This window comes from Gossypium hirsutum, chromosome D09 (genome assembly GCF_007990345.1).
Source record: "Gossypium hirsutum isolate 1008001.06 chromosome D09, Gossypium_hirsutum_v2.1, whole genome shotgun sequence".
Lineage (NCBI taxonomy): Eukaryota > Viridiplantae > Streptophyta > Magnoliopsida > Malvales > Malvaceae > Gossypium > Gossypium hirsutum.
Window position 1 is genome coordinate 9869426 of NC_053445.1, and position 13502 is coordinate 9882927.

At 38.1% G+C, this 13502-nt stretch overlaps 1 protein-coding gene across 1 annotated transcript; it reads right to left on the minus strand.

Moving 5' to 3' along the window:
- Positions 1 to 1811: 1811 nt before the first annotated feature.
- Positions 1812 to 7133, minus strand: LOC121220733 (uncharacterized). Its single transcript, XM_041100167.1, has 7 exons — positions 6483 to 7133; positions 3769 to 6110; positions 3319 to 3521; positions 2922 to 3217; positions 2828 to 2858; positions 2114 to 2215; positions 1812 to 2011 (listed from the first exon to the last, which is right to left on the minus strand). The coding sequence occupies exons 1-7, from the start codon at positions 7131 to 7133 to the stop codon at positions 1812 to 1814; spliced, it is 3825 nt and encodes a 1274-aa protein (XP_040956101.1).
- Positions 7134 to 13502: the final 6369 nt, after the last annotated feature.

A 13502-nucleotide genomic window follows, 5' to 3' on the forward strand; every position in this document is an offset into this window, starting at 1 on the left:
TAGCCTCTCCTTTTTTTTTTTGGAATCAAAGCACCCTTTGCGGGTTTTCACCTTGGTTCCCTCCCTTCTTCAAGTAAAGTACCTCTTCACCGAATCTGAATTTACCGGATTAGGCAAGTTTTTTCCATCCATTTCAGCCAGGATCAGGGCTCCTCCAGAAAAGGCCTTTTTTACAACATAAGGACCCTCCCAATTCGGCATCCATTTCCCCCTAAAATCCTTTTGTAGAGGAAGAATTTTTCTCAACACTAGGTCCCCCTCGTGAAATTCTCTGGGTCGGACTTTCTTGTTGTAGGCTCGCATCATTCTTTTCTGGTACATCTGACCGTGCTGAATAGCCTTTAGCCTCTTTCCCTCTATCAAGTTCAACTGATCGTATCGAGATTGAACCCATTCCGCTTCATCCAATTGTAGCTCAGACAAAACCCAGAAAGAAGAGATTTCAACTTCGATGGGCAAGACTGCCTCCATGCCATAAACTAAGGAGAAAGGCGTTGCCCCAGTGGATGTCCTAGTTGACGTTCGATAAGCAAGGAGGGCAAACGGTAATTTCTCGTGCCAGTCCCTGTAAGTCTCAGTCTTCTTCCCTACAATCTTCTTTATATTTTTATTGGCCGCTTCTACTGCACCATTCATTTTCGGGCGATACGGCAACGAATTGTGATGTCTGATCTTGAATTGACTACAGACCTCTGCTATTGAGCTGTTGTTCAAATTCAGCGTATTGTCGGATATGATTCTTTCAGGCATTCCATACCGACATATGATCTCTCTCTTCAAGAACTTACTGGCTGATGACTTTGTAACATTAGCATACGAAGTAACTTCTACCCATTTGGTGAAGTAGTCAATAACCACGAATATGAAACGATGCCTATTTGAAGCCTTCAGCGATATTGGCCCGATAACATCCATACCCCACATGAAGAAAGGCCATGGAGAAGTCATGACATGAAGAGGTGAAGGAGGTGCATGCATTTTATCACCATAGATTTGACATTTATGGCACTTCTTGGAATAATTGATGCAATCCCCTTCCATGGTAGACCAGTAGTACCCGAATCTCATAATCTGTCTGGCCATTGTGAAACCACTAGCATGCGTTCCACAGATGCCCTTATGGACTTCCTCCAAGATTTTCTTTGCTTCCACAGTGTCCACACATCTTAGCAGAACTTGATCCTTTCCCCTCTTGTATAAGATCTCCCCATCTAAGACGTAATCAATGGCTAGTCTTCTCAGAGTTCTCTTTCATTCTCCGTTGCCTGGCCAGGATACTCACGATTTTTTACATATTGTAGTATATCTTGATACCAGGGACTATCATCGATTTCTCCTTCTTCAATATTGTAACAATGAGCCGGGTCTTCATAGATACTCATTTGGATAGGCTTCATATCCTCATGTCTGTTCACCTTGATCATGGAGGCTAAAGTAGCTAGTGCATCAGCCATCTGGTTCTCATCTCGTGGGAGATAGCAAAAAGTGATGTCCTCAAACTCCCTAATCAATTCGAGGACCAACTTTCGATAACTGATTAATTTGGGATCTCTCGTTTCCCATTCGCCCCTAAGTTGATATATCACCAATGCTGAATCTCCATAGACCTCTAGCACTTTGATTCCTCGCTCTATAGCTGCACGAATACCCATGACGCATGCTTCATATTCTGCCATGTTATTTGTACAATCAAAATCTAATTTGCAAGTGAAAGGATAATGATCACCATTCGGGGACACTAGGACTGCCCCAATTCCATTGCCCACAGCGTTCGAGGCTCCATCAAAGTTTAGCTTTTAACTGTGACCTTCTTAAGGACTTTCTTCAGTAGCGGCTACACATATCAGGTCTTCATTTGGAAAATCAAAACTCAATGGCTCGTAGTCCTCCAGAGCTCTACTAGCTAGAAAGTCAGCAATTGCACTCCCTTTCACAGCCTTTTGGTTCACATAGACAATATCAAATTCAGACAGTAAAATCTTCCATCGGGCCATTCTCCCATTCAAAGCAGCTGACTCCATCATATACTTTAACGGGTCTAACTTTGAGATCAGCCAAGTCGTATGGTATAACATGTACTGCCTTAATCTTCGGGTTGTCCAAATCAAGGCACAGCATAATTTCTCAATAGGCGAATATCTCATTTCACAATCAGTGAAATTCTTGCTGAGATAATATATCGCCCTTTCTTTCCTCCCTGTTTCATCATGTTGACCTAACACACATCCCATGGAATTGTCAAATACCGTTAGATACAATATCAGAGGCCTATCCGAGTTAGGTGGTGACAACACTGGAGTATTAGACAAATACTGCTTCACCTTGTTAAAAGCTTCTTTGCATTCCTCATCCCAAGTACCAGTATTATGTTTCTTCAGAAGACGAAATATAGGGTCACATTTCTCAATCAGTTGTGAAATGAACCTAGTGATGTAATTCAGTCTTCCGAGGAAACCTCGAACTTCTTTCTGAGTGCGAGGTGGAGGTAAATCTCGTATTGCCTTGACTTTGTCTGGGTCAATCTTGATTCCCTTTTCACTGACTATGAAGCCTAGCAGCTTTCCTGACTTGGCCCCAAAAGTGCACTTCGCTAGATTAAGTTTGAGCTGGAACTTCCTTAATCTTAAGAATAATTTTCTCAAGACCCGCACATGTTCGCCCTCCGTTCTAGATTTCGCGATCATATCATCAACGTAAACCTCGATTTCCCTGTTCATCATGTCATGGAACAAGGCTACCATGGCTCTTTGATATGTCGCTCCTGCATTCTTCAATCCAAACAGCATCACTTTATAACAAAACGTCCCCCATAACGTAATGAACGTACTCTTTCTCATGTCCTCAGGATGCATCTTTATCTGATTATACCCAAAAAAACCATCCATGAAGGAAAATAATGAAAAGCCCGCAGTATTGTCTACCAATGTGTCGATGTGGGGCAATGGGAAGTTATCCTTTGGACTAGCCTTGTTCGAATCCCGATAATCCACACACATTCGTACTTTTCCATCTTTCTTTGGAACTGGTACGATGTTAGCCACCCACTCAGAATACTTGACTTCTTGCAGAAATCTGGCATCAAACTGCTTTTGGACCTCCTCTTTTATCTTCAACACGATATCAGGCCTCATCCTTCTGAGCTTTTGCTGCACTGGCTTGCAATTTTCTCTTATAGGGAGACAATGGACTACAATGTCAGTACTCAACCCCGCATATCCTGGTATGACCATGCAAACACGTCCTTGAACTCTCGGAGTAATTCGATGAGGTCTTGTCTTGTCTTTGCAGAGATATCCGATCTGATCTTCACCTCTTTACCCTCCTCTAAGATCACAATTTCTATTGATTCCTTGTGAGGTAGGATTTGCTTCTCGGCCCTTTCTACCATCTTCAACAAGTCAGGAGACAAACCACAGTCTTCGTTGTCTTCAAAATCATGCGATCCCTCTAAACACATGTTTCGTTCAAAAGGAGACTCTAAGTTTGTAAGAGTGACATTCGCATCATTGATATCGTGGGACCTGTTATATGTATGAAAAAAAATATGGATTTAGGAATTTGTTTGGTGCAATATGGTCATGAATGGAATGCAAGTGTAGTTTGAGAGAAACTTAAAATAACTGCTCTTATGGAAAGAAAGATTTGCTCCAAAAATGACTGCAAACATGAACTTTATTAAAATAACGATTTTCTGGACATGAGCTTATTTCATAAAGGAATCCTTATCACTTCTAGGCTAAAAAGCAATAAGGGTGTTCTGGACATTACTCTGAGGAAATCCTAAAAACTACAGGTATTTCTTCTGCAGTCCAGTTGTTTAGCTCCCTTTCCGACTCGTAAGGATGAATATCTGGCAAAGCTCTTCCTCGCATCGCTTCTTCATACACGGCATGAATACTCCCTAGCTCCATGTTAATACTTCTGACCCCTAGCATTCCTGGATGGACAAATCCTCCCGATACAAAAGTCTTGGATAGGTGAGGAAAGGTCATGGGTTCCCATTCAACTTCATCCCCTGTCAAACGAGCCCTTCTTCTCATTTGTTTCTTCTCTCGCTCCATCCTCATTTGCTTAAAATCTGGCTTATAACCTAAGCCAAAACGATCATACTTACCCTTCAATACTGGGACCTTGACTCGACCCTGAAGATATCTCCCCAATCCTTTCCCTGGCAAAGCTCCTTTTCCAACTGTCAATTGCAGCCCCATCTTTGTGGTCTTTGATATTCTCGGCATCGGGATCTTGTTTCCCTCAAAGATGAATGTTGCATTTACGAACTCTAAGAAACAGAAAGAGCACTCGATTGCATCATCACTCGTCTCCAAATAAGGTGCATCGTTAGTCACAGATGCAATGATATCCTCCTCAGCATCTATCGTCACTACCCGACCTTCTGACACCAGCTTCAATTTTTGATGTAACGATGACAGTACCGCACCTGCTGAATGAATCCACGGCCTTCCTAATAGGCAACTGTAAGAAGGCTTGATGTCCATAACTAAGAATTCCACCTCATAAATAGTTGGACCAATTAACGAGGGAATGCCAATTCTTCCCATGACCCTCCTCTCAGTACCATCAAATGCTCGAACCACGTTCTGACACGACTTCATATGTGAACTATCCACAGGTAGCCTGTTGAGCGTGGATAGGGGCAATACATTTAATGCCGATCCATTGTCTACCAGAACTCCCGGTAATATGCACCCTTTACACCTTACAGTGATGTGTAAAGCTCTAGTAGATCCCATACCCCCAGGTGGTATTTCGTCATCGCTAAAAGAAATGAAGTTATCAGCGCTTATATTGCCGACCAGTCGATCCAACTTGTTAATAGAGATATCGTCGGCCACATAAGTTTCATTTAGCACCTTCAGTAGTGCATTCCGATGTCCTTCCGAGTTTAGGAGTAAAGCTAGCACAGATATGTGAGCTGGTTGTTTGTACAGCTGTTCCACAACGCTATACTCGCTATGCTTTATGAACTTCAAGAACTCTCTAGCTTCCTCCTCTTTGATTGGTTCATTGACCAATAATTCGGGTTCAACCACATTCTTCTTCTTTTCAACTGAAGTTTCTTTTCTTATTGGCTCTACTCGTGCTTTCATCTGTTCGTGGTGCCCTTCTTCATCATGGTCCTCTTTATTAATTGCATCCTCCTTCCCTGGGATTGTCACATTACAATTGTAATTCCAAGGAACCCTCTTGTTATCCTTGTAAGTAAACACGGTCGGTTTTTGAATGATAACCTTTGGTGCTACTCGCGCTCCAGCCTCACTATTCTTAGGTCGTGAGATGATGACCACAAGATGGTTAGCCTTTGGAACTCCCAATACCAACTCTGACGTACATACATGATTCTCCCTCTGAACTCCCTCACAAAATTCCATCTCCTTATTATCCATCATACCCTGTACCACGGCTCTGAACTCCGTACACTCTTGGATTTCATGCCCCATTTTACAGTGAAACTCACAGTAGTTCCTCCTCTTTTCACAGCTTTCTTCTGAAGCAATTAGCCCCCTTTTCACCATCTCTTTCCAGACCCATCTCAAAGGAGTCTTCACGTCCGTAATGTCTGCCTTAATTTTTCTATCCTCGCCCATCATATTTATTCCACTGTCAGTATGGTTTGGTAGTGGATTTTCTGCTTTGGTGGCTTCATCAAATTTAACGACACCCATACCAATGAGCCTTTCAACCAACTTCTTGAAGGCCGTACAGTTTTCTATGGAATGCCCCGTGATTCCCACATGATAGTCGCACTGTGCATTTGCGTCGTACCATTTGGGGTACGGGGGCTGTAAGGGCTTCAGATAGAAAGGGGAAACTACATGTGCGTCGTATAAGTTTCGGTATAATTCCCTGTACGACATAAGAATTGGCGTGAATTGGGGCCTCTCCGTATTTCGCCTTGTACCGGCCTCTTGTCTCGACGAGCTTTGCTGATTGGCAGCCACCTTTCCTGGCTGACTCACTGTTACTGACTTCGAGTAACCCTTGTTGTACATGCTCGCGTTGTTCACCTCGTTTTCCTTCCTCTTTGAAGCTGATCTTCTGTTACTCTCTCCAGCATCGATCTTCCCACTCTTGATGGCGTTCTCAATCATCTCGCCATTCATGACTATGTCAGGAAAGCTTTTTGTGGCACTTCCTAACATATGTGTTATGAACGGTGCCTTCAGGGTGTTAATGAACAACATGGTCATTTCCTTTTCCAGGAGCGGTGGTTGAACTTGGACTGCGACCTCCCTCCATCTCTGCGCGTACTGCCTAAAGCTTTCGCTCGGCTTCTTCTCCATGTTCTGAAGGGTGATTCTATCAGGAGCCATGTCTGTCACATGACTATATTGTTTCATGAAGGCTTGCGCCAAGTCCCTCCATGAACCAATCGTGGCACGACTCAACTGATTGTACCACTTGGATGCTGCCCCTACAAGGCTGCCTTGGAAGCAATGTATTAATAGCTGGTCATTATTAACGTATCCAGCCATTCGCCTGCAGAACATGGTGACATGAGCCTCTGGGCAAGTCGTCCCATTGTACTTCTCGAATTCAGGCATCTTAAACTGATGAGGGAGTACTAGATCTGGCACTAAACTCAGCTCTTTTACGTCAATGCCTCGATAGCTTTCAGTAACTTCCATCGCCTTGAACTTCTCCTCGAGCCACTTGCATCTCTCCTCTAACTGTCTCGGTAACTCCTCCTTCACTCTTTTCTTCTCTACCACTTTATCGAAGTCAGGAATGACAGAGTTAATAGGATTATTTTCGGGATTAAAACCCGGCCCAGTTTGGAGGTTCGAAACACCAGCTCGAAATTGCTGAGGCATGATGGTGACAGTAGATTTGCGCGGGTATTCAGCTTGAGCTCGCTCATGTGGAGGGGTGAAACCTGGAGGATAGAAAAGTTCATCATCATTTCCCTCATCGACATCTGCCATGGGGCCCTTTCCTTTGTCACCTCCCTTAGTTATCAGTCGGGTTAACTTTGCCACTATATCCTCTTGAGATTCCCGCATCTTCTCAGACATCTCTTGTTTCATCTTGTCTAACCGCTCCTGCATTTGTAGCTGAAGCCGGTCTTGCATCTCCTTCTGATACTGTTCGAGCTTTTCTAATCTCTGATCCATAACCTTTATCTTTGCTCGAGTGCCGTATCGGTGTTGGATTGGTTGGTTGGTTTCCAGGTTAACTGAGCAATAATTTTAATTAATTAGGATCAATTAAAGGTTTTGAATGCATATGATGCGATGCATGAGATGAATGCAAGAAAGGCATTAATTATGATTCAATTTCACTTGGAAAACTTTATTAGAAAAAAAATCTCTTTACATAGAATAGACTACAAATACGACTTCGCCCTAATACTTAAGACCTTGATTTTTTGAAGCAACGAGGCTAACTCCCGTCCCCGGTCTGACTCCAATTTATACTTTACGCTCAACGTGTCAGCTTGTACTGCTAGAGTTTGTAAGTGATCAGCTACCTCTCGAATCTGAACCAAGGCTTGTCCCATAACACGATCCCTACTTCTGACCTGATTCTAGAGATAGTGAAACTGTTCGCTTTGATGATCTTTATTTGCCTCCAAATACTCAATCCTGGCTTCACTGTTCTGTAATGCCACCTCTAGTTCTTCTATAATTTTCTTCATTTGCTCGATTCTGCTTAAACTTGCTTGCAGTTCCAGCACTGAATTATGATTTTGGTATTGATGAACAATCTTCTCAAGTTCGGCCACTCTAGCCCTTAGTTTATCCCTTTCATCTTGATTTTCTAACAAACTCTTCTCAAGCGATTTATTTTGCATCTGGGCTTCTTGGAATCTTTCTTCCCATCTACCAGCCTTGGTTTTTTCTTCTTGAATCTCTTGACGCCACTGCTCTGAGGTTTTTCCCAACCCAGCAGTTTATGGCTCGACTCTTTATTGTCCCCAGTGGAGTCGCCAAGCTGTCGAAACCGTTTTTTGAAAACAAAAAAAAAATAGTTTCGACTTAAAAATAAAAACGAAAACTGGAGTCGCCACTGATCCTTGATTAAGGTGTGATCAGCTCACCTTAAAAATGACTTTGGTCTGCGAAATTTGAGAAAATAGGTTCGGGAGTCAGTTACGCACGAGGAAGGATTAGCACCCTCGTAATGCCCAAAATTGGTACCAAATTGATTTTTCAAATGCCTTGGTGTCGAAAATTTGAAAATATTTCAAAATGAAACTTTTTATTTCATGGATGAATTAAAATAATAAGGCATTCTTATTTCAAAGAAATAAAACACCACACCCAGTAAGTTAGGGCACAATGTTTTTAAATCTTCAATATACCCGAATATTGCCTTTTGCTTTTGAAAATTCTTATTTCGAGAAGCAAATGTCATGACCAGTAAGTTAGGACCCAACATTTTTAATTCCCGAGAATAAGCTTTTATTTAAAACTTGCGAATTTATTGCAAAACAAATACTTGGCTTTCTAAATTCATCGAAAAATAATCGCGATCCAGTAAGTTAGGACACAATCTTTCACGAGAATCATGAATGCCAAATATTTTGGAATTTATAAAATAAGATGATTTAAGTACTTTGAGAAAATCAAAATATATGTTTTTAAAATGGATGCTAAAAGGGTTAAGGTATAACATGAAACAGATACCCTAATTTCTAACATATATGAGTAAATATTTACAAATATATATACAAGTAAGCGTAATATACAAATAAATTTGCAAATATGTGTACGCATGCATTTAACATGTAAATATAAGTGTAAAAAGATGGAATGGAATATATATCAATCAAAATTTAAATAAAATGCATGTATGTATTTGAAAATCGTGAAAATAACATAAAAATATAAAAATATGTACATGTGTATGTATTTATAAAAATGTATAAGTATATGTATATAGATTTACAAAATAAAAAAAATGTATAAGTATATATACATAAGTAAATGGTGAAAATTCGCATACGTATATATTCAAATACATATATATATGTACAATACGTGTATAAAATAACAGAATGTGTAAAAAAAATATTTACAATGATTTTTTAAAACGTGTACATAATATATTTAAAAAATATGAGTATCTCAAATTATAAAATGTGGAAAGTGTATATGCTACGAAACGTATATGTATATTATGTATTTAAAAAATATGAAAAGTATTATATATATATAAAAAAATGGACTAAACGTGCATACTTATTCACAACAAAATATAAAGGATACATATATTTTTAAAAAATGTGTCCATATGTACCAAATTCATGCATGGCTTTATAAAAGTTTAAATATATATATTACAAGAATGCATGTATACATTAAAAAACATAAAAAAAATATTTACAACAATTTTAGACAGTGTACATGCATATATATACATAAAACTATGAAGATAAATAATAGCAAAATATGTAACATATGTATATAAGATGCATATGCATATATAGATAAATATAATAAATACAATAATAACGATCTAAAAAAAATGAAAGTCAAAAGAGAGGAAAATACAAAGGAATGCAATTAAAATGGAATGGAGGACCAAATTATGAAGCAGGCCTTATATTCGGGGGGTTAGAATGGAAATAACCCGCCTCCTAAAATGGTGCGCAGCAATTGTGGACCAATATGCAATCGCATAAAATGCATGGCAAAATTGAAAAGAAACAGAAAATGTAATTTAAATGCGCTGCAAAAACCAAGGGACTGATTGCGCAAATTGACCATTGAAAGGAAAAACACGCGGATCCTCCCCTGGGTCGGGTCACCGCGCGGGTCGCAGGGCTGAAACGGCGCCGTTTTGAACGTTATTTAAAACAAAATTTTCCCTTTCAAAATCATTTGAAACCGAGTGAAAGAAAAAAAATAAAAAATAAAAAAATCTCTTAGGTGCTCTGCTAGGGTTTAATCCCTAGCGTCCTCGCACCATTCTTCGCCGCGTGCTGCAACCCGATCGTCATCTCAGCCTCCGGCTGTGACGGAGGGAGGCTCGGTGAAGCAGGTAAGTGGTCTCTTCCTTTTTCCCTTCTTTTTATTTTATGAAATAATAAATATATATATAAAAAAATTGATAATGGACACAGCGAAAATAAAAAAAACAAATCACCTCTGAAAAAAACACAAGCTTTATCTGTTTATTCTCTCTGCTATTCTTTCAAGTTCTTTTGTCTATCTTTTTCCGTCCCTTTTACAGATTTAGATAGGCCTTTTATAGGCTGAAAAACAAAATAAATTAGGTACAAATTATTTTCTTTGTTGTTTTTCCTTTCGGGACTCTTTGAATCTGTTTCTTTGCAGGTGTTGTGCGCGCAAATGACGTGCGTGGAGAGGAGTCGGCCCTGAGTCATGCGGTGCTTGGAGAGGCTGCTGGAGGCGGGGGACTATTTGTGGCGCTGAAGCAGAGAGGCTAGGGTTTCTGCTTAGTTTTTTTTAATTGTTGGGCCATTTAGTTTGTTGGGCCTGTAAAAAAAACTAGGCTACGCCCAACATTTTATTTGTGCGGGCCCGGGCTAATTGGGTCTGCTACACAAATTATGGAACTTTTTAAAAGAAGAGTAAAATGTTTAATTTAAATTAAATGTATGTTGAGTTGTATTTAGAAGCTTTACAACATTCAATATTTTTAAATGATCTTTTAAAAAAAATCTCAAAAAAAAATAAAGGATATTACCACATGCGGGTGTTGAGGTTTAACTTTAAACCCTAATAGAACCTTAATTTTAAAAATTATAAATAGCCCATCCTACTTATTTTCTTTTCATAGAAAATTTAAAGTTCTTCATCATCATTATCATCATCATAATTATATTCTATACTATCTTATGTACATAAGAATTTCTGAATCCAAATTATAATATACGCGTCATTATTAAGATCGAAAGGACATGTCGCTCAACATGCAACAACAATAGGGTTTTACTTTTGTGTGTTAGCATTCATTTTATGTTTCATTTCCCATGCAACAAAGCTACAATAACGCTGGAAGATGTAGCATTGTTGATGGGCCTTCCAGTTGACAAGCATCCAGTAATAAGTTCTAAATGCAATATGGAAATAGTACTTGTTCAAATATTCGGAAGGGATCCCAATTATAAGTCCAAGTTCGATAGGCTTCGAATTAACTTAACATGGTTAAGGAGGCATTTCAACTAAATCTAATCCCATTGATATTGAGCGCTATGTCACTCACAATTAATACAATAGTAAATACTAGAGTTATCATCTTCATAGGGATCGATTTTAAAACAATAATTGCAAAATCAACAAATAACAACTTGGAAAGTAAATAAAAATCTGATTGAATTCAAATAAATATGCAAAGCAATTTAAAAACAGTGATAGATTAATAGCAATGATTGAAGAGTCAGAATAATTATTTCCCCCTAATATGCAATTACTGGTAGAGATGCTGCGACAATGTTGCAACATTAATTCAATTTATTAATAAGGAATCGACAGTTTATAGGCTTCTCTCGAAGTCACTATGCTCAATCCTTTAACTAATTTAACATATGTCTATTCCAAATTAATATTAAGAATACAATTACAAGCACCATTCCTATAGGATTATGCATGGTAACAATATATGTCTATATTATTACATATTTAAAATCAAAGAAATTAAACATGTACCATTCAAGTTTTGTCTTTATTAATCACAATCTTTTTAGAACTAGTAATTAACTCAATTACCCATAAATGTTGATCGAACAAGAGCAAGTATTAAACATGAATAACACTTGAATAAATAAACATCAAATTACAACAAACATCCTTAACAAAGTACCAATAATCTCATATTAGGGTTCCATAATTATTCTAGCAAACAAACATTTAGCCCATAATCATCAAATTAAAACCAATCAAACAAAATTCAGCCATGATTCAAAACAATAGAGAAATAAAATAGAAGGCAAAAGAAGCCGAAGAGATGTAGAGTCTAATTTTAGTAGTTCTCCACAAGTCGTTCTTCTCTCCTTTTTCCTTATCTTCTTTCTTTTGTTTTTTCTCCCTTGCTCTCAAATTTTCTATTCTTTTCTTGTAACCGGCGACTCCCCCCCTTTTTTTTCTCAAAGTTTGATATTTATGTTCCCTCAAAAGATTGTGGACTAGGTCAACTCTATTTCCTATTCTATTTTTCTCCTCTTGTAAGTGTTTGGGCCTTTACATTTTTGCATAACCTATTCTTTCTGATTCTTGGTCATTAGTAACACTTGATTAAGAGATGGGTTAAGCCCAAAAGCTGATGTGATATTCTTTAAGTGTATGCTTCCCAATCTATTCCTGTCAGACTTGATGTTGGGGCTTCAAATGTCAAAATTCAATATATTCTTTTCTCCACCTTTTCAATGTCCTTTTAGCCACCTTCAAGAACAAAAATTTCATATTTTCAATGTCTAATTTGAAAAAATATTTTACTAAATAAAAACTTTAAAATTTAACTACTTAACATAAACATAATTAAAACCATTACAAAAAATACTCTATATTATTATTAACTTGATTAAAATATAAGCCTAAGACTAATAAAATAACTCTATATCCTAAAGCTATCACATCCTCTAAGTAATTGGAGGTGTGTTGGTGCCAAAAAATTATGGCAACAAATTTTATACCAATTGGAGCGCTATGTTCTCCCTTTGTTAGCTAATTTCAAAATGTCTAGAAAATACAATTGGGAATTTGCGGTTTTGACATGCCTATAAAGAGTACTATGTAAGATGTGCAAAGCGAAAAATATGGAAATAAATGGTTACCTTGTGATTTTATAATCATAGGGGTGGTATTGACTTCAATAGGTAGTGCCTAACTTGTAAGACGCCAAACCTGATCCCTTAGAAGGACCCTAGTATGACGTGTCACTACTTAAAAATAATCCATATTTAAAACTATTTCTGGCTAAAACTTTATATAATTTTTAGTGTTTGAATTAAACCTTTAATTCAATACTAAAATATAGTATAAGCCAAATGGCGTATAAACTTCAATAAGATAATTTCATTATTCAAAATATAATATTATGAAACCATTCCAAAAACATAGATGAAATTTCGTTAAAGCATTGTCATAAGTTTTAGTTACAATTCCATCTCAAAATACAATTAGACATCACCCCTATATGTCATGCATAGTACAAATAAATAGGTGTCTCACAGCAACAGATGTTCTCTGGCGTAGTCCTTCAGAAAGTCTTCCTTTAACAATGGGCCTAAGAAGGAAAGGGTAACGGGGTAAGTTCAAAAGAACTTAGTGAGTTCTATAGAGATCTTAAGCAAAATACTAATAATGCAGTTCAATCTTGCAAAGTAATCACTCATAACCATAGAGTACGCCCACTGGCGTTTACAGAAGTCAGAAAATGTAACACCCCAAACCTGACCCAGACGTTATGACCGTATCTAGTGATGTCACATGATAGGGTGTTTGAAAACCATGTCGTCGCGTTAAAACCATTTCCATTGAATTCCTTATCTTAATATCTTATGATTTCCAAAATTG